The 23683-nt window shown below is 40.5% G+C and overlaps 1 protein-coding gene across 2 annotated transcripts in view; it reads right to left on the bottom strand.

Moving 5' to 3' along the window:
- The window catches only part of stk39 (serine threonine kinase 39), a 32044-nt gene extending 8719 nt beyond the window's left edge, over positions 1 to 23325 (bottom strand). Inside the window, exons 1-14 of one of the 2 annotated variants that reach the window (XM_037110588.1) lie at positions 21703 to 23323; positions 19120 to 19232; positions 18796 to 18904; positions 16998 to 17136; positions 16576 to 16631; positions 15823 to 15932; positions 15585 to 15686; positions 14490 to 14623; positions 14290 to 14338; positions 12954 to 13019; positions 7990 to 8112; positions 6348 to 6377; positions 5768 to 5824; positions 4222 to 4283 (exon numbers count right to left, since the gene is read on the bottom strand). In XM_037110588.1, coding sequence (XP_036966483.1) covers positions 4222 to 4283; positions 5768 to 5824; positions 6348 to 6377; positions 7990 to 8112; positions 12954 to 13019; positions 14290 to 14338; positions 14490 to 14623; positions 15585 to 15686; positions 15823 to 15932; positions 16576 to 16631; positions 16998 to 17136; positions 18796 to 18904; positions 19120 to 19232; positions 21703 to 21802 — 1250 coding nt within the window. In that variant the 5' untranslated portion in view covers positions 21803 to 23323. Of the gene's footprint in view, positions 1 to 4221; positions 4284 to 5767; positions 5825 to 6347; positions 6378 to 7989; positions 8113 to 12953; positions 13020 to 14289; positions 14339 to 14489; positions 14624 to 15584; positions 15687 to 15822; positions 15933 to 16575; positions 16632 to 16997; positions 17137 to 18795; positions 18905 to 19119; positions 19233 to 21702 lie in introns of both variants that reach the window. The other variant, XM_037110589.1, reaches the window with a different exon arrangement.
- Between the last annotated feature and the right edge of the window lie 358 nt (positions 23326 to 23683).

Raw genomic sequence — 23683 nt, 5'->3', positions numbered from 1 at the left:
CCATTTTTGCATTTGTTTTGAATGTGATATCATTTTTTTCCATTGCAAATGATAATATCAGCTTAACAATTTGAGTGGAAAGTTAATCCTTGAATTTCAGTATATCTTAGGATCTGGTATGTCCCCCCCTTTGCTTTAAAGGAGACATATTCTGCTCATTTTCAGGTTCATGATTTTATTTTGGGTTACTACTAGAACAGGTTTACATGCTTTAATGCTCAAAAACACATCAGTATTGTCATATTGTCCGGGGTTGCAGCACCGTATTCCCTGTCTGTTTGAAACACATGCACTTGAGCCAGCACCACTAACAACATGAGCAGCTGTGTTAAATCAGTTCTTACGTGCCAAACTAGCCTCTAGGCATAAACTGTGCAAATTTATGACACGTCAATGTATTGTGATGTCACAGAATTAAAGTGCAGGACTACTGACAAGGCATTTGAGGAGCGGAGTTTTCTGTAGGTAAAAGGAAGCCTCTGTGGGTGTGGACTTTTTTACCATTCAAAAACAGGTATAGGTAATAGGTTGCCTTTAATGATAGCAGAAACTCAAGCTGGCAAACTCAGGCTGGCACTGACGTTTGTACAAAACCTGATGATCCTGTCATAATGAAACTCATCATAACACTCTCAAACCTTGATTATTTCCATGTTCACATTAAAATATTGAGGATGTTCAATGTGGTCCCAGACATTTGGACCCCACTGTGAGGTGAAAGTCTACTGCTATGTCTGAAAAAGTTCATGACTTGATGGCACATAAAATGAAAAGGGCAATCAATCTTATATGTTTATTAAAAAAGAAATGAGATCCAGGTTTCAGATGTAAAATAAAAATCTATAGCACTTGTTAAAATGTTACAAGTGCTGAACCTGGTAACACTTTATTTTACAGGTCCATCATTTCCTGGTAATTTGAATAATTTCCTGGAAGGAACCATGTTATATTTGATTAATTATGAGGACATTAACACTGTGTCCCGTCTCTAGACTTTCAATCAATTAATTCTAACTAATTGCTGCCATAACCTTGAGAGTGTTTTAGTCTGTGAACAGCTGGTCAGCTTAACAAAACAATGAATTTGCCTAGAGGCAAACATATAATTCACCAAATATGGAAACTACAGTTTCCAAGAATAAAAGACCATTTAAATTCCCATGTTACCTGTAATAAGCACCAAATTATGTGAGTCAATTATTATCAATTTAGTCTAAATGAATGTCAAAAAAATGGGGGGGAAAAAATGATTAATTATTTATGCTACTGAATGTATATCGAAAAAGGCCCCAAACCAAAGCACCAAGACAGGCAGGTAGAAAAACAAAAGATTTCATGAAGTATGCTGTAGTCTAAAGAACCTATATTGGCAGGCGGCATATACAGAAGAAACAGGCAGGGTAATCCCACTTCAGGGTTATGGGTCTCAAAAAATGTAGGTAGATGTACATTCCAGACGATACCCTGACATTTGTCAACATCAAGTTACCCTTTATGAAGAAGAACCTTTAGAGGGAAATGTCACCTCTCGACTGAACTGCTCAGTGAAATCAATTTGCATCTGTGCTGTTTTGGCTAATTTAAGCTCCAATGACATTGCACCAACAGCAGGCATATTGTGCAAGTCTGAACTTCCCCTTCAAACTGCTGACAGCACTGTTCGCAGGAGACCTCAGTGCCTTTGTAAAAAAAAAAAAAAAGAAAAGAGATTGAATGAGTTCCAAACAAAATGTTGACAAAAATCCAATCATGCTGCTGCGGCTCCCCTGTCTGTGCTGCTCGGGGATCATATTGCAATAAACTCGTGCTAATCAGTTAAACCGCCTTATTAGTTGAGAAGGGAGACCAATTAGCTGTTTATTTTGCTCTCTCAAACTCAATTACTTTCATGCATTCACTATTTAATCTTTTGCAAATTCTCTCGGACCATCAATCTTTAAAATTGGGGGGCGGGGGGGTTATTGTTGTGTTTTCCGCCATATGTTTGCACAATATTTCACACCTGGCGACAAGATTCCAGCTTTTTGAAGAAGCAATTTTCTTTGAATTTACGCCGAAGTCGAGCGGAAAAAAAACATCTCGCCGTGCTTTACATTGATATTCCAGACAAATCTTTCACTTAATCGCCCTACTTCTCATGCAGCGCCACACTACTTGTGCCCATAAATATATCTCATTCTGCCCCAAAAACATAGGACCACAGCCAAGGAAAATCCCTAAATGTGAATGCAGCCTCTCATCTTATAAAAACCCCTCCGTGCTGATTCACTTTAGAAACACACCAGCCAAATCCGACTCAACAATGAAGAAAAAGTCAGAGGCAAATAGCTCAGAAAATGCTCTTTCCCAGTTATTTTTCGAAATCAAGCACACCGACTGGTTCCAAGTCAGAACAACATCTGCTGTTCGGATGGAGATAACTCTGTTGACGCCCTCAGATTCAGCATTTGAGGGATAAATTGTGCACAAAGAGGTGCTCGACGTTATCCACCCTCTACAAGGCTCCACATATCTTGCCGCTGCATCAAATATAATATAATGTCCTGTCATCCGTTTCCAGCTTAGGGAACATAAACCGTCATACAAAAATCCCATCGTTAACGCATTCATACTGGAGAGCGTGTCACATGAAATGGTTTTGGTAATCTAGCAGGGCGTATATGAGCATTAGAAACCCTCAGAAAAAAAAAAAAGGGAAAAAATGCCATCACGCTTTATGGACTTACATCTAAGAGCGCATCCATCACACGTCTGCATCTCTAATACTGAATATTCTGGCTGACAAATCAGAGGGGCGACCTGACAGCCTAATCCTGGGATCATGTTAAACACAGTGAAAGCATTTCACCGTAGAAATTAATTCATTCGCTGCACGACCCTGCTTTGACACTTTTTTTTACAAGCTTGTAACAAGGAAAGGCAGGTTTTTTTACATTTAATCAGCGCTGCGTTGGACGTTGATGCTGTAATTGTACTATTATTAACCACATCTGTGTGTTAAACAGCGGAACCAAAAAGAAATACTAAAAGCCCGAACCACTGAAAACCGCCAATTTATTTTAATCACCAGGTTAGAATGATTTCTCTGCTGTTGCATCCTGACCGCTGTTTTGTTGGTGAGTGTGGAATAAAATGGCTGTGCTGGACGCCTGGGAAGGGACCTTCAGATGTCTGTTCAACCAAGAGTGTGCTCTGAAACCAGCTCATCAGGGAGCTACAGGCAGACTTTCCACTGTCCAAAAATGCATCACATTCTGTCTGTTGCCACATCCCTTTCTCGTATTCTCTCTCGGTCTGTTTGCATAATGAGAAAGAGAAGGTAAATATGGTGTATATGATCTACTGATCAACTTATCGCAAATGTTGGCTGAATCACAAGCCTTCAAGATGTGTTCATGAGCAGCAGTGTCTGAAAATGCGACAGCAAGAAGAAAAGGCTGCTATGAAAGGAGGGGAGCAGAATGTGGAGCGCAGCCAGCGAACCAATGGAGTGTAACACCCTCCTCGCTATGACACCACCGGTGAGACGAAGGGAGGAGAAGGGATCCATGGCAATGCCAGATCCCCTGCATAGCAGGCAAACATCATTAGCTGTATTAATAGCCGGCATATTTAAGACAAAGTGAAGAGATGACGCAGTTTGTGAATCTGTTGTGTATTTCTCGCATTGCGCTTATCTACAGGTTCACACCTTTACTCTGTGTGTTTACTAGAAATTGTTTACATGCTTTGATGTTCAATAAATGCCTTATTTTTCTCAAACGGTCCATTGCTGAAGCACCTCTATTCATCCTCAGTGTGACCGCTCCATTTGTTACCTGTCTCTTTAAGACCCCCTACTGATTAAGCCCAGTCTGCCCAGACTGGTCACCTCTCACTGGCCAGAGCAGGTACCGCCCACCATGTTTCCACATCAGCTCTGTGGGCCTTGACCATAAAGTTGTGACATCACAACCTTACGGAAGTTCTGGCGGCTCATTTAAAGTCACAGTTTCTGGACACAGGCTGCGTGAATCTCTGCTTGGATTGAGCATTTTGTCAGTTTAGCAGTTTTCATATGGCACCTAGACCTGCCTCATAATCAAACAGGCATGGAAATCTCACTTTCTATAATATGGGAACTTAAAACTGCTTTTAAAGCTTCTATTGCCACCTGGGACTTAAGAAATGTCTCATGTAACAACAGACGAGGAAAAGATCTGAAGGAAACGTCCGTCTCACCTTAGCCGTAGTACCATGTTCACAGCTCCTTGTATGTACTGGGAATCCTCGTACGGTTCGACCTGCATGAGAAAACATCTGATGATCGTGAACTCATTTCAAATTCACGAGATCGGACAAGCAAAAATGTTTTCAGTGAAAAAGAAGCTTTGCATACAGCTTGTAGCACAGCGAGGTCAACATATAGTCAGGAAATATAAACCACAACTGTGTGCAGCAGTGAACGCACACTCTTGGATCTCCTGATGCGGCGAGGTCAATAATCAGACCCAGTTCACGACATGTGGGTTTCCATTCTAAGCTTGGCTAATTCTTCAGCTTTGGCGAAAAGTAGCAAAGATGATAGAGATCATTAACAAAAGGTAAATGTATACTTCATAAAACATTAGTTAATTGTTATTTCACTTTTAACAAACAAAACAAATGAAATGCTCTACAAATGACTGTTGACTTTGAATAAATATTTCATTGGATGTGTGTTCTCTTGTTTTTGCTACTTTTTGTCATACTTGAGGATTTACATTAAGAGCAAAATAGTCAACAAACAGTAACTTGCTGACATATACTGTACAATTACAGAAAAACTCAGTTACCCTACCTTAATATACTAAATTCCAATATATGGTGGTATGTTGTTAAAATAAATGACAGTAGATGCTGACATCCAGCCTACCAGCACTGCACTGTTATTTTACGGAGAAATTCTTTACACTGTTCTGTGTGGTTCATCTATAAACATTGTTTGGATCAGAATTGTATAACTGTTTAATGCATGGTTATAAAGTGTTTCATGGTTTGCTGATGGTGTAATAACTATTAGCTAAAGTTTAATTAACTTCAAATTCAACATTTATTAATAATGGCTGTCATAAAGCGTTACCTAAATCACGTATAGATTTTAAATGCATCAAGATCCATCTATGATCGCACCCTCTTAATTGGACTTCAGTCGAATCATGAGGTGCCTGGTGACTCCCTGTCTTGTGTGGTTTATCTTTTCTGAAAAATGTCTTCCATTTATTGCAGCTCCAGGGAAAGTTGTATGGAAAAAGAAAAAGGAGCAATACATAAAGGTGCACTGTATTAGGCTCTATCACCGTTATCACTTCCATCTTGAAAATGGACTCTTTCTGCGGCAAAAAGAAAAAAGAAAAAAAAAAGGACACTAAAGGGTAAGAAATGACGGCTGAGTAGCTGTCAGAGTTAATTCCTTACCGGAGCACAAGACTGCACCTCAAACTGCTTTGGCTCATTTTCAAAATGACAATGGCTTTAGAAAATAGGTTGTAATGGCCGTGATTCTTTAGATGAGATACACCCAGGCACTGAGCCGGCACTGTCAGGCAGACAGCCATTTACTCTGAGTTATTACCGCTGCGAGCATCCAGGAGCTGCAGGAGGCCGACACTCACACATCCGCCCACCGATGCACATGCATGGACAGACGCACACATGTACAGAATGCAGAAGCGCACACAGATAATCAGTGCGGCATCAAGGTCATTGAATCATGACAAATTAGTGCTGCCGCTGCCGAATCCCTCACCTGGGGATGCTGAATAGACAAGCCTTCAATAGGGACATTGTTGGCATTCTCCTCATTCTGGGAGGAACAAAACGAGAGGCAGAATTGTGCAAATGCTATTACATCGTTGGTAAATATCAAATCAGAGCTCATCTCACAAAGACAACACAAGCATGTCGTTCAAAACAATCACTGAGGAGCAATTAGTCGTCTCAGTCAGACAGCTTAAGAACAGTTGCTCCGGCTGTTTTGATTAAACTGCATAAAAACAGAATGTGTTTGGTGAACTTAAAATTCATAATGGAGTTTGTGATTCTTACACAAGCTTCATACCAAGAAGGCTATGTAATCGCTTCCCTTAATATGCCCCTCAGTCAAGTTACCCAATAACACAGCAGCAGAAAAGATGAAGCTTATTATCTGTGACAACTTGTCTCTTCAACAAAATGCAGAAAGATCTGTGTTGTTTAAATGTCATGTTAAAAGTGTGTGTGTGTGTGTGTGTGTGTGTGTGTGTGTGTGTGTGTGTGTGTGTGTGTGTGTGTGTGTGTGTGTGTGTGTGTGTGAGTGAGAGAGAGAGAGAGAGGAGGAGCTAACTCACATCTTTGGCCTCATCTCTGACCCTTCGTGACTGGGGGGAGAAATCAAACACACATTTACGTATTCATATTCACAGGTACACATCAATAATAATGATGCATAGAATTTTTTTCAGTATTTTTTTTTTTTTCCCTCACAAAATTTACATCAAACACCTGTAAAGGTCCAGTGCATGGGATTTAGTGGCATCTAATACAGTGCCTTTAAGTTCAGCAGAACTTTTGGGTCGACTGAATATGCAGGTTTTTTGCATGGATTTGCAGCGTGTTTCCTGGCTGTGTGTGTGACAATGCTTTCTTAATTTGGTTGCACTTCATATATTTGCCTGAGTTACAGTGCATATGCCTTTGTTATCGCATCTTCCCTCACAATGACCGCAAAAAATGCATAAAATGCATGAAGCCCTCTTCACAGCCGGCATTTGTCCATTTTAGGCTACTGCGATGCAATGTGTAAATATAAAGGGCTCGTCACAATTAACAAAACGCAACAATTCTTAGTTTTCTTTTCATTTATGACAATATTATTGTCATGACCTGGATGACTGATGCCTGATAAACTTCATCAGCATTATTGTCATGGATTTAGGGTTTTAAAGTTCAGCTGTTTCCTGTTTTATTTTGTATTTTGTTTCATGTTTCATCATGTTTTGCTTCACACTTCCTGTCTTTGTCTTTTTGCCACATTTTTTCTATGTTCTTCTTTTAATCCCAGTCCCAGTGTGTTTGTCTGTTTTGTTCCTGGTGTCAGTTCATCTCCACTTCTTGCATCTGAGTTTCCTGTTACAGCTTTTGACCTCTGGTTTGTTCTTAGTTTTGTATTGTTAGCTTATTCTTGGATTCTTATTTGCTTAGCCTTTCTTTGCCTGCATTTGATTTTTATATTCTGGCTTTGTTATGAGACCTCACCCTTTTGTTTTTTTAACCTGCCTCCGGCTGAGTCTAGACCTGGGTCCTCACCTTTTTGCCTAATGCTAACTATTATATTCCGTTTCTACCAATGGTTCCCCCCTAAATTCTACACAATGGACCTTTAAGGCATTATTCAGATTCATATCCTGTTTGTCCTCTGTGTGTCAGTCCAAGACATGTTGTTTTACTTTTATGAAAAAAAGAGCTCTAAGTTCTGAAAAGTAACATACAAGCCTGAGATTGATGAAATTAAACTACCAACACGTCCTCCTGAAAATACCATCAGGAACGACTTCATTCTTAAACTATGACTTTTGATGAGGTATTATTTATTGCGTCACACATTAAAGCTGGATACATTTATCAAAGGGCCCTTTGATCAGAGCTGTCTACTTCCTCCTGCCTCAAATCCTTGCAGCGATCTTCCAGCTCATTACGGAGACCTCATGACAGGCTCTCTCAGAGATAAGCCATCTGTTATCCCCCCCCAAAAAAAACACTGATTGATCGGAAAGGAGAGGATGTAGAGGGTCAAAGACAAGAGGGGAAGTTACGTCACACTTTGATCTACAGGTAAGACATGACGTGCAACGATAATGACCAAAACTCCCAAGACTCCAGCTCTAAACTTCCATGCATGTGGTTTTGTTCCGTTTACAAATAAAAGCTGAAGACAAACATAATCTGCAATGATGAATGATGTTTTACTGGCCTTCATGGAGTCTCACCTACCCTGCCCTGATTCACTGCTGCCTTGCCCTCCTCGCTGCCCTCGTCCAGCTCGTCGTCGCTCCACTCCCAGTCTCCGTCCTCCGTCTTGTGCAGGTGGCCACTGGAGCCTGGGACTCTCCTCACCTGGACACACGGCCACAGAACATCATGTCAGTCACCTCCGTCATTGTTTTTATTGTTGTTGTTTTTTTACACATAATTTGTAAGGTGTTGTTAAGCCTTTATCTCAGAGCAACTGGGACCCTTGTGATAAGCTGGTGTATCTAAAGAATCCCCTCCCCTGGGAGAAACTACTGGACAACCCCACCTGAACATTAATGACATTTAAAGAAGCACCATGTAGCTTTGTTCATATGTGGCGGACCCTGCCACCTTTCTAGCTTCAAACAGTGTTGACAGTCTTATTTTCCTCTGAGAACAGCTTTTTTATTCAGTTATGGGAATAATTATCATTTCTGATTGTATTATTACCTCATTTATATTGTAAATTCTGAGTTTAAAGTTCTTCTTCAGAACTCCATAGTGCCCCTTTAAAGTAAACATACAAAGCCAGTCACTCAGCCTGTTGAATACATCTGGTATATAAGCATGACAAAAATGAAAAGAAAATCCAAATAACTTTCCTTTTCTCTACCATCATTGTTTTCATTTCGCGCCATGAAATCTCTTTGTGTTAATATTTTGTTACAGTAACAATAGTCATCCCTAGAATATTGCCACAATATCGAGGTATTTGGTCAAAAATATTGTGATATTTGATTTTGTCGCTGAGTCTTGGGCTGTTGGCTGACTGTTTCAAAGGTTACTGGTTTTAATAACATCCCAACATTGGTTATTGACTGAAAAAACTGCTCAGTACTCAGTTTAGTGGGCAAATGTTTCAGCACAGTAAGTAGAACACAGTGAATGAAAATGCAGTAAATCAGAAAAAAAAGTATAACATATAAGTGACAACTAATTTGGCAAATTAATTAACTGCAGGTGTAACAGCAGAACAAAGCAGATAAATGCGATAGAGTCGTTGGTGAAGCCTGTCATCTGCTGCAGCTCGACAGTCTGAGAGAGTGTGTGAGGCAAAGCAGCACACGGCTAGTCTAGCAGGGTGAGGTAAGGTATCAGTACACCACAGACAGCACACAGCACTGGAAGCCACTAGTTCCAGGGGGTCGTACACACTCCCCAGGTTTAGACACGCTCAAAACTTAAAGAGGCTCTACCCTTCTGGTGGCATCGGGCTTTTCCTCCAAACCTGACACAGAGCCGAGGCTCCCCCAGTTCTGCTCGGGGTCCTTCAGCAAAACAGACACAGATCAATGCACTCAGCAGGCGTACGTGACCACCGGACAGACACACAACAAACATGCAGCTGAAGAGACGACACCGCTGTGAATGTGTGGACAAAAAAAAATAAATAAATAAAAATGAGGGAATCAGAGCGCGAACGTGTTGCTAATGTCTGATAACCTGATGCACATTTTGTGTTTTGAAATCAGGCTTCAGAGAGCATCCACGCAGAACTCAATCAGTATTCATCATCATTTGTGCACCGGACCATGAACCCTAAACTCAATACTAATCCTTTTCTATTTTTCTCACCTTTGGAAAAATTTAACAAATCAATAATCCAAGCCCACATCGGCTGAAAGCCCCTACTGTCTGATCTTTACACAATTAGGTCTCCAATTTTCTTATTCAGAAGCTCAACTGTGAGTGTCGGGGCGCCCTCTGCTGGTGACTCAGCTCACGGGCTCCTTCTGATCTGTTTTTTTCACATTCATATTTCAAATTTAAAAGACATTACAGACCCTTGTTTGTCTGTAAGAGGCAATTTTCTACACTCGTCACATCCACCTTATTTTGAGGCAATCATTCCTGAGTTCCTCCCTTCTTTCAGTGGATAAAGTAATTCATTCAAAATTACCTTGTCTGTGACAGAAGACCGGAGGATCTGCCATCTCCTTCTCATTTCCAATGAGAGGTAATGTGCCAGTGAAATCCCGTTCAAAGAGTAAGGTTTCTCACTAGTCATCTGGCTTTAGGTGAACAGGGTTGCAGTCATAACTAACATGTATCACCATGAAACGATCATCACATGCTGATCACATGTGTTCTTAAAATATTAATATGCAATGAGGCACATATGTGTTCTAACATATGTGTTCATTTTTTAGAACAGAAAACTGAACATTGGATGAAGCCTGGTTCAACATTCTTGTTTCATAAATGAACAGACCCTGATGCAGAGACCTTCAGAATGTGGAAAGGAATAAAAGTGGAAGGTTTGTCAAATGTACATGTTGCTGCAGTGGAGAATTGTGGCTCAGAGTTTGATTTAAAAAAAAAAGCCTTCAGCCCTATTTGCATGTGACTGCTATTATCAGGGGACCTCGCGTCTTTTAAAAATGACCACCTCACATCAGTGGGTCATGTGGCACATTCGAAGGGGATGAGCAAAGTCTGTGTTTAACGACATTAACTCATGGATATTTTGGAACGGTACTCACAGATCAACTTCTGGGATTGATAGCTCGTAAGAGGAACGCTGTCAAAGCACAAACAAGGCCTCATTCATTCAGGACGGACAATAAGCTACAGCCTCATTTTCATCTGAACGAGCTGGACAAATTACATTTTTGTGGGCCAGTGCACAGAAACTGGCTAAAAAGTACAGTTACAGAAAAAGTAAAAATATTCAGTAACTTCACATTAATGCAGCATAGTGTCACTGAAATCCCTTCCCACATACGTGGTCTGCTGCTGGTCATACTAGAGATGAAAATTTAGTGCAACATTGGCTTTTTTTGGTGTTGCATTCTATAGAACGCACTCCTGACCCTCTCTATCGTGTTGTTTATACAATGCAGTTGATCTCACTGCACAGTTGCAGACTGCTGTTAAACGTATTATGAGCCACGATCGAATTTCATCACCGTTCAGTTGTCTGAAAGCAGGAAAACAGCAGTTTGAAAATAAATGCAACCCAAAATCACCAACGAAACATGGTGGATGATACTCGGTGGAATTATTGCTTCACAAATTGCAGACGCGACAGACTCACACAGGTTTAAGATCACAGACATCCTCTTTAATCATTACAAAACACCAGAGGTCCACAGGTAATATTAGCCCCGTGCAAATATGGCTTGAAAAATATGTATTGTAAAATACTACTACTACGTATCACCATGAAGTTTGACCAGTTGATTACTCACATCAAGACAAATGCTTTTTGTATGTTTAACTATGGAAATTTTGCCATCTTATATATCTCATATAGTAAAATAGCCCCAAATCTCAAAACTGCCCAGTGCTTGACAAAACAATGTTTCACCTGTAGAGTCTAACCTCAAGTCCCGTCTCTTAAACCCACATGGTGCTTCCCTATGTTTACCACGACTACAGAACACCACACAGGACAAAAACCACAGAAGCAAAACAAGTACACCAGGAAACAAAGGTGCAAAAGGGCAGAGAGAAGCTCCTGCAGCACAGAGAGGTAAAGCAGTGGAAGGAGGAGCTGAACTGGGACGCAACTGGGGGAGTTACTGGACAAGATCTGAGGAGAGCGAGGCCACTGTGGTGTAGACAGGAAGAGGTCACAGCATCCTGAGATTACAATGTTTCTGCAGTATTGCTGCTCTCTGCAAGATCTGGGCCGCTGTATAATGTGGACGAGCCTGGAGGTCAAAGCAGCTCGAAGTGACAAGGACGCCGGCTCTGTGGCTCATATGTTTCATCCACCTGAGCTATTAAGTGAACCAGACGTTAGTTGGCTGCATATGCTGCTGAGCATGCTGTCTATTTTACACAGAGTTTTGGGGTTTTGGACTGTTGGCTGGACAAATGACACACATTGAAGACGTGACTTTGGGCTCTGGTTACATGTGATAAGCACAGTTTTCTTTCAACAGTTTTCAATTATTCATAACATATATATACATATATATTATATAGATTAAATGATTTATTGAGAAAATAAATGGCAGAATTATCAGTAATAAAAGTCATTAGCTGCAGCTTCACTCCACAGTGTATAGATTCTCGTCATTAAATTTAGATTCATTAAGTGCCGATTTTTAAGATTTTAATCTTTGTTTCACTGGTGGCTTTAATTCACTGTATTGATATTAACATCCAAAGTCAGTTTGGTCCTGCATCAAAAAAGGAGTGCAACAGATCTTGCTAACTGCTACATTAATTCACCCACTACAGGAAATATACAAACCTATCTAGCAATAGGTGCCTTTCCATGTTTCAGTTGTTCTGACTGCTTGATGCTTGTGGTTACCGCATGAACCATCAACAGAGCTCAACATGATGCCATTCCACCAACAGTTGCCTCCCTCTTTATTGACACCCTGCTCTGTCTGTGCGTAACTGTTAACGTCACACACAGCAACAACCCTGCCATTCGCTATGCCCTCCATTTACTCCGGGCCCGTCAGTAGATTTCCACCCCTCCACGCGGTCACTCTGCCTCCCGGCGACGGGCCTCTGTTCCCATTTCTGTCCTGGCCATCCAGGCGGAGCATTATATGAAGTCAATATCAGCAGTGCCTGAAAACTGCACTTCCTCCCTCTAAACTGTGACCCCTGGGCAACTGAGCGAGCAAATTGAGCAATAATGTGCACCTCTCGAATGTTAAAAATTCATTAAATCCTGTTTGTGTTTAGTGTGCCACATGAGGAGAGCCGACCGGGAGCCGCTGACATAGATGTGCTTGCCTCAGTGCTGTTCGCCTCCTGTGCCGCAGTGGCCCATATTTTTACATAATCTACACAACAGCTCGCGCATAAAGTGTTTGAGGTGCTGAAGAAAGTCAGAGTGCATAGTTTCTGTTGACTGTAAATGCAACACTCGGGAGGAGAGGGACACTTCAGACGATCTCAGCGCTCTTCCATCATTTCTTTCGTGTTTAGTCAATAACCGAGTTATTTTACGGGGACTGTTTGTGTTAACATACCCTCTTCGCTCGCTGGGAAATCTTTGGTGCGCGACACAAAAGCCTCTCAACCAGATATTCTTTGTTCTGCAAGAGAAAAATCAAGATATTATCATCAAACACAGTGAACTGACTAAATGACTCCTGACCTAAGACTGAGTTACAAAAATCACAAGTATTCATAAGTGTTTTTAAACGGTAGCACTCAGAAATCAACAGGCTTGGTGGGGGAATGTAAAGTAAATAAAAATTTCAAAGTTTCCTTTTTTACTGTGAAAAGGCATAATGCATAAGAAATGGACAGGATTTGAAAGTAGCCTCAAAAAATATAGGGGGCAGCATAACCACAAACTGCTGCTCATTATACACTTCACTGTAGTTATCTTTGGCATAGCAACTAGCAGTAATTAGCTCAGTTAGCCATGGATTAGTATGTGTATTAGCTAACGAAACTCGGCCTGGATCATGGGTTCAGCTCAACCACACACAGCTGGAAACCAGATACAGACACAGGGGATATAGTACAGAGGCGATTTACAGTGGCTTTGAGCAGGACTATGACTCTAGGGACGAGAAAATACAGCAGGGAGGGACAAGAGGGAGGTGCAGGAGAAAGTGCATGGTTGTATTGTTCTGTTTAATAAAGAAGGAAGAAGAGATATTAATACAGGTGCTGTGTGTGTTTGATGCAGCTGAGCCTTTAAGTTCTTTGTTCAGTCTCTGTGTGTCGTGCCATTAAGCTACATTGTAGAAGGTACAGGTCTATTGTGGTTGATATGGTGATTACAAATATGTATTCCTATCTCATAATATATTACACTTTCATCCTTTTGTCTGTCTGCTCATCACTCTGTCCATGGCCATTTGTTTATTTCAAAAGATCTCTGCTATTTAATTGTTCTATACAGATTATTTTGGCATTTTGCACAAAAAAGTAGAGTAATAAGTAATGTATTACTCTACGCAGACAGTAATAGTGTAATGTAATATATTATTCTAAAATGAAGATAACTAGTAATATGTAATATATTGCCTTTTAAAGGTAACTGGCCCAACACTGGCTTTCATAGATGACCCAACAATAAATAGATGTCATTGATGTCTTTGACATAACATCAACACTGTTTGTTAATGATGTTTTTTGTATTTTTTTAACATCCTGACCATATCTTACATATCTCCCCTATAAATGGAATCATTATTTCCGCAACTGAATCTGATGATAATAAAAGTGCCCTTTCGGACTTTTATTACTGTTTGATGTATAAATGTATAAAAGTAGGAAAAACCATCATGAAACATTAATAACAAAACTGAACAACAATGGCAAGTCAAGGATTTGAGATGAAACAAATACCTTGGCCTTTTGGAAGAATTTACACTTCAAAAGCTCTGCGGCTGTCGGCCTGCAGATAAAGAAAAGTGCAATTGTTGAAAACAACCTCACAACACAGCAGCGCTCTCTGAATGTTAATCGGTTGCCTTTCATTGACCACAAATTGCATCAGCTTCCTTCATTGAAACATTCGGTTGATATGTCTGGAATGCGGCTCTCACCTTTTGGCAGGATCCTTCTGAAGGCACATAGTTATAAGCTTTCTAAATGATTTGCCGTATTTCTTTAGCACTTCTTTGTCCTCCACACCTGTCTCTAGAGTGGGGGGATCATTCTGTAGGGTGAGCATTAAAACCTGAAAAGACAGAAGAAGCCACAAAATGATCAAAGCCACACAGCTGCTGTAGAAAAGGAATAGAAACTCAGAGGAGGAAACTGTTGTGGGAAGTAGAAGCAACAGGTTTGTTAACATTGAAAGTTGCCTGTTCCAATCGCAGAAGTCAAAATGTGTCCTTTCTGCATTTTCTTTATTTTCCATTTAGATTGATTTTGTGCGAGCTGTTGAGTCTCTGCGTTATCGGCCATTGATTTGTCTGTCTTTTCTCAAACATAATGGAACTGAATGGCACTCTGCTTGTGGTGCTAAAAGCACCAAAAGCTACATTTGAAAATCTCCAGAAATCATAACCCAGTTACTCGAGATAATCCACGGACCCTGTTGTGAGCAGTTCTGTGCGTATCGCTGTGCAGAAGAAGGCTTGCATCCACTCATGGACAGAACTCCAGCTAAGTAACTAGGCTAGCTAACGTTACATCTATGTAATGCCAACATCCTGTGCTGTCACATGCACAAGCTTCTCGTCCATGAGTAGAAGCACACTTCCTCCTGAGTGGCGCTACGGAAGTAAAATAGTTCCTACACGAAACTGCTCACAACGAGGTCCGTGGATTATCCGGAGTAACCAGGTCATGATTTACGGAAAGAGGCATTGCTTTTGAGTTTTTTTTTCATGTTTTCTTTTTTTGTTTGCCACTTTGAGCACCAAAAGCCAGGTGCAATGTTTTCCTTAATATTCCTTAATATTTAATAATCATTAAAAGTCATTAACATACAGCAAAACAATCTAGATGGATAAATAACGCTACAGGTCAAGGGAATTAGATGTTGGATTTTGGAGTGAACTGTCCCTTTAAGAGAGGCTTTAGTAAGCCAATAGTTTATTTTTTATGCTGGTGAAAGGCTGTAAGACTGGCTGTGATTAAGACACCACGCTGATGAAATAACAACACCCACTCATAGCACCCAGAGGTCTCACCTTCATGGGAGGGTAGCGGTGATAGGGTGCGGAGCCCGTCGCTAACTCTATGGCCGTGATTCCAAAACTCCATATATCTGCTTTAAAATCATAGCCTCGAACCTGTGGGTACCAAAAAAAAATATCACAATTACTTCTACTATCAATGCATTAAATCCAGAATTGGATCAGCACATTTTGAATGAGACTCTATGTTGAACTTGCAGCTGCCGTTTCGGGTGAATAGAGACATACTCACCTGTTCCATCACTTCAGGCGCCATCCAGCACGGTGTGCCAACAAAGGTCTTTCGTACTTTGTTTCTAGTCATATCTCCGCCCGTGGCTAGGAACGCACTTACTCCGAAATCTGGAAACACAGATACACAAACAATGCACCGTTCAGAGGCGAATTTAGATATGTTGGAAATAGAACATAGCTGCAGGCAAGACTTTTTTTTGAAAACATAAAAAATAACCACAGACAGTTTTTTGTTTTTGTTTTTTTTTCCTTTTCTTTTTTTGCATTTAAAACTTAAGAAATGCGGGGTGGATATTAAGTTTCATATAAATTCAGATATCAACTTGTCATGTTTTTTATGTATATGATAGAGGTTCCTCCTTAACAGCTTATACACAAGATATCTATCTTAAAAACAGCAACAAAACAATTATTATTAGTAAATACCTTTAATTAATCTCTGTCACAAGGGTGTACAATGCTTATAGTTTTCAATAAAGTGATGAAATCAAATTATTTTATGAACTTAAAGCAACCTCACAGAGAACCTGCAACTAACAAATGATTTGTTGATTAGTTCTTAGCTGTAAGTCAATCACTGGTTCAAACCTTTTTAAATCAACAATATCACGAGTCTCATGTCAGATCAGTTTGATCCTGTTTAATCTCAATGCATGACTTTCTTCATGAATCAATATAATCTGTGAATTCGGTCCCACTGTGTAAGCATGCAATGGAGCACAACGGTGCACTTCGACGTATAACAACACACCTGCAATCTGAACAGATCCATCTTCTCCCAGTAGTATGTTCCCAGCTTTCACATCCCTGAGGTCAACGAAACACAGACACAGTCAGACAACAAAGTCATGTGGCGCTGCATTGATTCTTCCGTCCGTGGAAACGACTCCCACCACCCACCACCATCTGGAACTCTGCCCAAGGGGCTGACAGAGGTTCGAGCCTGCCTCTCGGTGACCTTGAAATGCACAGACTTCACAGAGCACAACAACTGCACTGCTGCTCAGTCAAACACAAGTCCCTGGTTTTCAGTTTTCTTTAACTTCAGCCAATTCTTTAAACTTGCAACATGGTTGGTCGGCTCTCTTACAGTGAGTTTCGTAATTCTGACTAAAGGCAAAACAGCAAATCTCATCTCAGTTAGATGAACTGTTAAGTAAGTTAAAACGTTACCGGTGGATCTGTCCGTTTCTGTGCAGATAATCCAGGCCCTCCAGGACCTCCTTTAATATAGTAGCAATAATAGGCTCGTCTAGCGCTCGATTTCTGTCCTCCTCCTTGCTTGTGTGCTTAATTATATCCAGCATGGAGCCTACGAAGACACAAATACTCAGTTAGTGTTTCACATATTAATAAGAAACACAAATCAGCAGCATTAAACAATCAATCTCTACGACCAGGCGTGAATTACTGGGGCGTCTGCTAATTGCTTGTAGTCCTTTAAACAGTCAAACATATTAGACAGTTCATTAAAGTAAAATTACTGCTTTAATTCCTTAACAAGAGAAAGCTGTAAGGATGTGAAGTACAAAGTACTGTGACTACTGGATGCCATATACTCACAACACAGATATGTGTGTGATAGGCTAATATCAGCTGATAATACTGGCTAGCTGATATACCGGTCAGGCTCCAATGCAAATAAAGCATCATCAGACCACAGATGTTATGATACTGCTTCCACATAAAAAACACTCTTATAGGATTATATTTGTATTTATATCTTTTATGGCACATAATGGGAAACAGTTATGATGAGGCAGCCGTGATGTAACAGTGATGTAATTTGCTCAAATACTGTCCTTAAGTAGTGTACGCACTTGAAGTAGATGCACTTTGGATATTGAGATTCAGTGTTTCACTTCATTGTATATTCTGTGATATATCTGAAATTTTATTTAGTCTTTTGTCTGTGAATATGTTCGGGCCCTAAAAATAATGTGACACACTTAATTAGATTTTTATTGCATAGTCATGCACATGCGTATATGTACCCATATCTCAAGATCCCTAATTCATTTTGACTGGTGTATTTTATCTGTAAAAAACAAAAAAAAACACTTTCTCTGACATTCAGCCAGGCAGGGTATTGGTCGAGCTATATTATCCAATACAGAATATACATGTAAGTTTTATTTGCTTTTTTCTCATATTTTTGATACTTAGGTGCATTTAATATCAGTTACTTTAACACTTTAAGACTTAAAGTACTTTTCGTACGGATGACTGATATCACTTTTACCAAAGTCATATTTCAACACAGACTCAGACTCACAAAGAAAAACTAAACTTTCTAACAATCATTTCAATCTCTTGCCCGTTGCTTGTTTAACTTCCTTATAATGCAGATCAATGATGTGCCAGTAATTAATGTAGTTAATAAACAATGAGTTTATTCAGCGTCAGGGCTGGGAAAGTGATGTCATACCATTATTGTGATGTGAGGCCATATATCATTTTAGATTTTGGATATCATGATATTGTGATGACTGGTGTCTTTTCCTGGTTTTAAAGGCTTCATTACAGTAAAGTGATTAAATACTCTGAACCTATCAGACTCTTCTTTTTGGTCTTTCCTTTACCCATTTAGTTATTAAATCCACACCAATTACCGATGATTACTGATTAAAAAAAATATATATTGTGTTGATATTTTGTGAAATTAACAGTAGTCATCCCTATAATATCGCTGCTATATCTGTATTCTGTCATTTATGAAGTAATTTTGATGACATTTCAAAATATCAAGATATATATTGTGTCTTGTGACGCAACCTAAAAATATCACAATGTCAAAAGGCCACGCTGCATGACATTTACAAAAGTCTTTATCTTCAACAACTGCCGTAAAAGTGAGCTACAACCCAGGTGGCTGTTGGCTGTGTATCAGCAGGTTAAACATGTAGCATCCTCATATTCACACAGCGTGCATGAAATACCAAGCCAGGTGTCAGATTTGGCTGAAGCTCACCTCCACTCAGAAGCTTCATGACTAACCAAAGTTCATCCTTCACGACAAAGGAGGTGTAGTAGGTGACAACGTTGGGATGGTTGCACTGGCTCATCGCTTGGATTTCTTTCTGTTGTGAGAGAGACACGACAGGAGGTGACACGGACAGACTTTTAGTGTTTTTCAGGAATCAGTACATCGTGCATCAAATGATTCATTACAACCTTTTAGGTGTGTTAAACTTACACTAAGCAATGGGAACAATACAGGTCACAGCTGACGTAGTAGCATTAGAGAGCGGCACAATCACACACAGAATAATAAGCCCATATTTATTGTACTCGCCAATAGCTCATCCATGCTGGTCTGGCATTTTTCCAGGTTTATTCTCTTTATGGCGACACGCTCCTGTCTGGGGGTGCAGAGGGCCGCCTGCACCACAGCTGTGGCCCCGCTGCCTGGAATCACAGACACAACACAGCCATGACAAAGTGGACGGGAGCGGAGGAGAGGGACTCGCAGCGCGCGCACACAGCTGGAACACAACTCGCGAGCTGAGCATCACTCCGCGGCATTACGGCATTCGTCTGACCTTCTTGCTCCTGTGTTTATGTTACAGTCTCCCGTGCGCGTGTGCCTCCTGATACATCAGACACACACGATGGTGACGTAAGCTATGTTTCGAGAGCAGCATTCTTTTTTGATGGGCTGCTTTTTCATCGATTCATTACAAATCAGGCCACGCCGGAGAAGGTGGTGTTGTTCACACTGAGGAGCTGCGACACACAGCATATTGCTTGCCAACTGTTGGTAGCAGATAAGGAGAGGTAGAGAGGTTTTGACTGTTTAGCAGCTGATTATGAGAACAGAGGGGGGGGGCGTCCCACTAACTCAACATAGTCAGCACCTCACAGCTGTTTGGTTGTATTTCTTATCAGTGCTGATATGACTTGTCAGCTCATCTGCAAAGGGCCGGCACTTGCCAAAAATATTCAGACACTTCCCCGTGCGCTTGCTTAGTGCATTTAAGATTTTCATTGTTGGTATATTTGGTCATGGATATTTCTAAAAACTTTCTGTGACGCAAAAAACGTTTGCAATTCAGAAAAGGTTGATTTAGCGGAGAACAATGCAACAGTGCATGTAATTATTACAGAAATGTACAGCAAGTACAAACATATCCCCACAAGGCTGATCATGGCAGTAACAAGGTTAATGCACATGAAGGCTACACATCATCATTTGTTTTGGTTATAAAGGTGAATAAAATCCAGGTTTAACAAGCAGTGTTGAGAAAAGCACCCGATACTTCAGTAAAAGTAAAGATATCGTGTTAAAATATTACTTTGGTAAAGGCGAGCACCACCCATACAAATAGTACTTGAGTAAAAGTCTTGAAGTATCTGATACAAGATGTACTTCAGTATCAAAAGTGCCTGTAAATGTAAATTAAACACATGTTTCTATAGACTGCATACCATGACATATACCAGTTAATCGGCCTGGCTTACACTGGACCAGATATTAAGAATTTTTCATCCAATTAATCTGAATGTGTGCTGTTTTGACTCTGCTGCAGTATGTAATCTGCACAGATACAAGTAACTAACGCCATCAAACGGAGTAAAAAGTGCTAAATTCGCCTTCAAAATGTAGAGGAGTGGAAGTATAAAGTAGCATAAAATGAAAACGCTCAAGTAAAGTACAAGTAACTCAAAATGCAAGTACCTGTGTCAATGTAATTAGTTACAATCCTTCACAAGTGAGTGAGCACTGTAAATATACTGCCTCAAGCAAAAAATGCACACAAAAAAAAAAGAAAGAAAGAAAAGCTGGAAACTGTCATTGTGGAGGAGCTGGGAGCAGTAATACATCTATCTAGACTGTAGGTTGGACATTAAAGGCACTTTTGTGCTCTGAGAAAATAAGACGGAGAGTCTTTGCTACTATTTCTTGACATTGTTTAAACCAAAACCTAAACCTGAATGATCAATAAAAACATAATAGACAGATTAGCTAGAAACAAAGGGGATAATTATAGTTACAGCCCTGCTTGGAGTTGAGTATCACTTTTTAGAGTTATTAAAAGTTTCACTGATGTTGAAATAATCCACAAGGTCTAATATTGCCACCATCATTATCATCATCATCATCATCAATATAGACGTTGTTATGAGTTTGATTATTACTATGTTAAAGGAGCAGTATGTTGTTTTGAGGAAGAGAAACATATTTTTTGACTTGATTTTTTATCCCAAACCGAACTACATAAACACTCTCTGTTTTCATGACTGAATAAAACTGACCTTAAAGGACCACACTTTTATGCTGTTTATGTGTGGTGGACCCTGCCACGTTTCCAGCTTCACACAGTGTTCGGGGGACATAACTTTCCTCTGAGAACAGCTTGTTTATTCAGTTATGGAAAAGTTTGCATCATGACCTCATTAATATTGTGATTATTACAATTATTTGTTTGTTTTCCTTTGCTGGGGTTGATGAGCGCACGTCACACGTGCACATGCCACCACAGACCACACAGCTGTAGTAACACAGCCACAGCGTCTGAGATTTTTATTAATGGCCCATAAACTGGACACGTGCCATACTCTGACACAGCTGGAGTAAGGAGGTCTCCATCATCCACACACTAAACATACATGTGCAGCCTCGTGCAGCAGCCTTCCCTTTTTCTTTTTCTGTTTTTTTTTTTCTTCTTTCTTTTTTTTCAGCTGCCTCAGCCTGCTCACACTTTTAAACCGGCAGTCTGTGAATGTGATGGTTAACATCCGCATTGCAAAGCATCGCAGGAGGCTGCTGCATATGAAAAAGCCGGTAGGCCCCTCATCGTCATTCACAGCTGATAACGCGCCGCGGCGTGCCTTCCCATGGTCGTATGTGGCCCCCCATCCCGTCCCCGGCACCTACCTATGACTTCCTGCAGCTCGTACGACTCCCTGGTAATTGGCCAGCTGGTTGTCAGCGCCGGTTGCTGGACAGGAGCCGGAGATTCGCCTTGATCCGCCATGATGATGATGATGATGATGATGATTCTGCGCTAGTTAGCTGCCTGCCTCCCTCGCGTCCTCTCTCTCTCTCTCCGGCAGGCGGACAGACAGACAGGCGGACAGACACACACACACAGACACGCAGAGAGGGAGAGATCAAGTTTGACCTCGCCTCCTCCCGTACGAGTGTCAGCTGGCGGCTGAAGCAGAGCAACTACCGCTGGCGATGAGCAGCAACCCGGAAAATAACGGACCCGCACACATGCGCTCTCTCTCTCTCTCTCTCTCTCTCTCTCTCTCTCTCTCACACACACACACACACACACACACACACACACGCACGCAGCAGTGACATGACAGCTGACTACACGACGGTTCGATACACACAGGAAGACACTGAAACCACCATGAATCATCTGTGAAGACTTCCAGAGCGCCTCCACACATTCACGTGTTCAATCCCTCATGTTTCATTTATTTATTTATTTATTTATTTTTATCTCGTTCATTAATAAAAATGTCCTCAACAAATGTCCGGATGTTCGTTTATTAACGTGAGTTAAAACACGAGTCGCTTTGTGTGAGACAGTAACGCGTCTGTGTGACGATGTAAATGTGTCACGTGCAGTCAGAGTTGCCAGTGACGTTGCGGACGCCGGCCAGCAGGTGGCGCCAGCACACCTGGATACCTTCCAGCAGCGAGCCGCGATGACAACACACTGGCCAACTGAACACACGTGACGCAATACGAAACGATTAATCGATTTCTCAATATGAGATTAATCAGCAACTGTTTTGGTGGGTGATTCGATACCGTCATTTAAAAAAAGGTTCTCAAATGTAAATACTTCCTGCTTCCTGATAGACAGTAAATTTAAGATCTTTAGGTTTACAATAAGACAAAAACGTGCAGAATAATTTGTATTAAACTAATAATTAGGCTAGTTGCTGCTCTATTTATTATATTTTACATATAAAGTGTGTCTACTATTATATCCGCTTTAAAGGTGCACCATGTTGTTTTTGCAAAAAAATTGTAATCAGATGAGAAAGATCTTCAATTACTGATTTATTTATGCCTAAACAAACTAAATAAAGAATCCCCCCTTTTCTTCATGACTGAATAAACAAAGTGACCTTAAAGTGAAACTCTTGCCAAAAAGCAACCAAGGCTTTATCTGCAATTGAATATGAGTCAAACCTTCGTGTAAAAGCATAATTACAACGAAAGAGGCACTTTTAAGACTTAATGTAGTTTCGTTTCCGGGCAAGCTGATTTTCACTGGGGTGCAGGGGCACTCTTATGCTAGCATCAACATCGATATGTTTAAAACACTAAGAAGTCTTGACACAACATAAAACTTTGCTCATAGTATCACCAGGGTCTTGACACATGAACATGAGCACTGAGAACGCAGAGTTTACTAAAAAGAAGGTTTTTGAACTACTCACCATAGGAGCTGAATCTCCAGCACACCATCGTCATGACAGACAAAAAGTGTCGATCCCCGAGTGCGACCTAACAGGCAGGAAGTCCACCATTACCCTCCTGCCTGTTATCATTACCTCGTTAATATTGTCAATATATTAGAATTGAGTTTGAATTTCTTCTCTAAAACTACATAGTGCCCTTTTAATAAGCAACGATTCTGATAAGTGATCTGATTCAGTCAGTTTTTAAACAAATAGTGTCTGGTTCCAGCTTTTTAAATGTGAATATTTCCTGCTTCTTATATTTCATGTAACAGTAAACATAATGTTCTTGGATTTAAGGGGAAAATGTTATTTAAAGATCACATCTGTAGCATAATGTGTGTGAAACGATTCACTCTTTTCTTATAGACCAATAAATTAATCAGGACAATAAAGGGCAGAATAATCTATATTAACAATGATTATTA

The sequence above is a fragment of the Acanthopagrus latus genome, chromosome 9, assembly GCF_904848185.1.
Source record: "Acanthopagrus latus isolate v.2019 chromosome 9, fAcaLat1.1, whole genome shotgun sequence".
NCBI lineage: Eukaryota > Metazoa > Chordata > Actinopteri > Spariformes > Sparidae > Acanthopagrus > Acanthopagrus latus.
The sequence above is the reverse complement of the archived record's forward strand: the minus strand, read 5'-3'. Positions and strand labels throughout refer to the sequence as shown.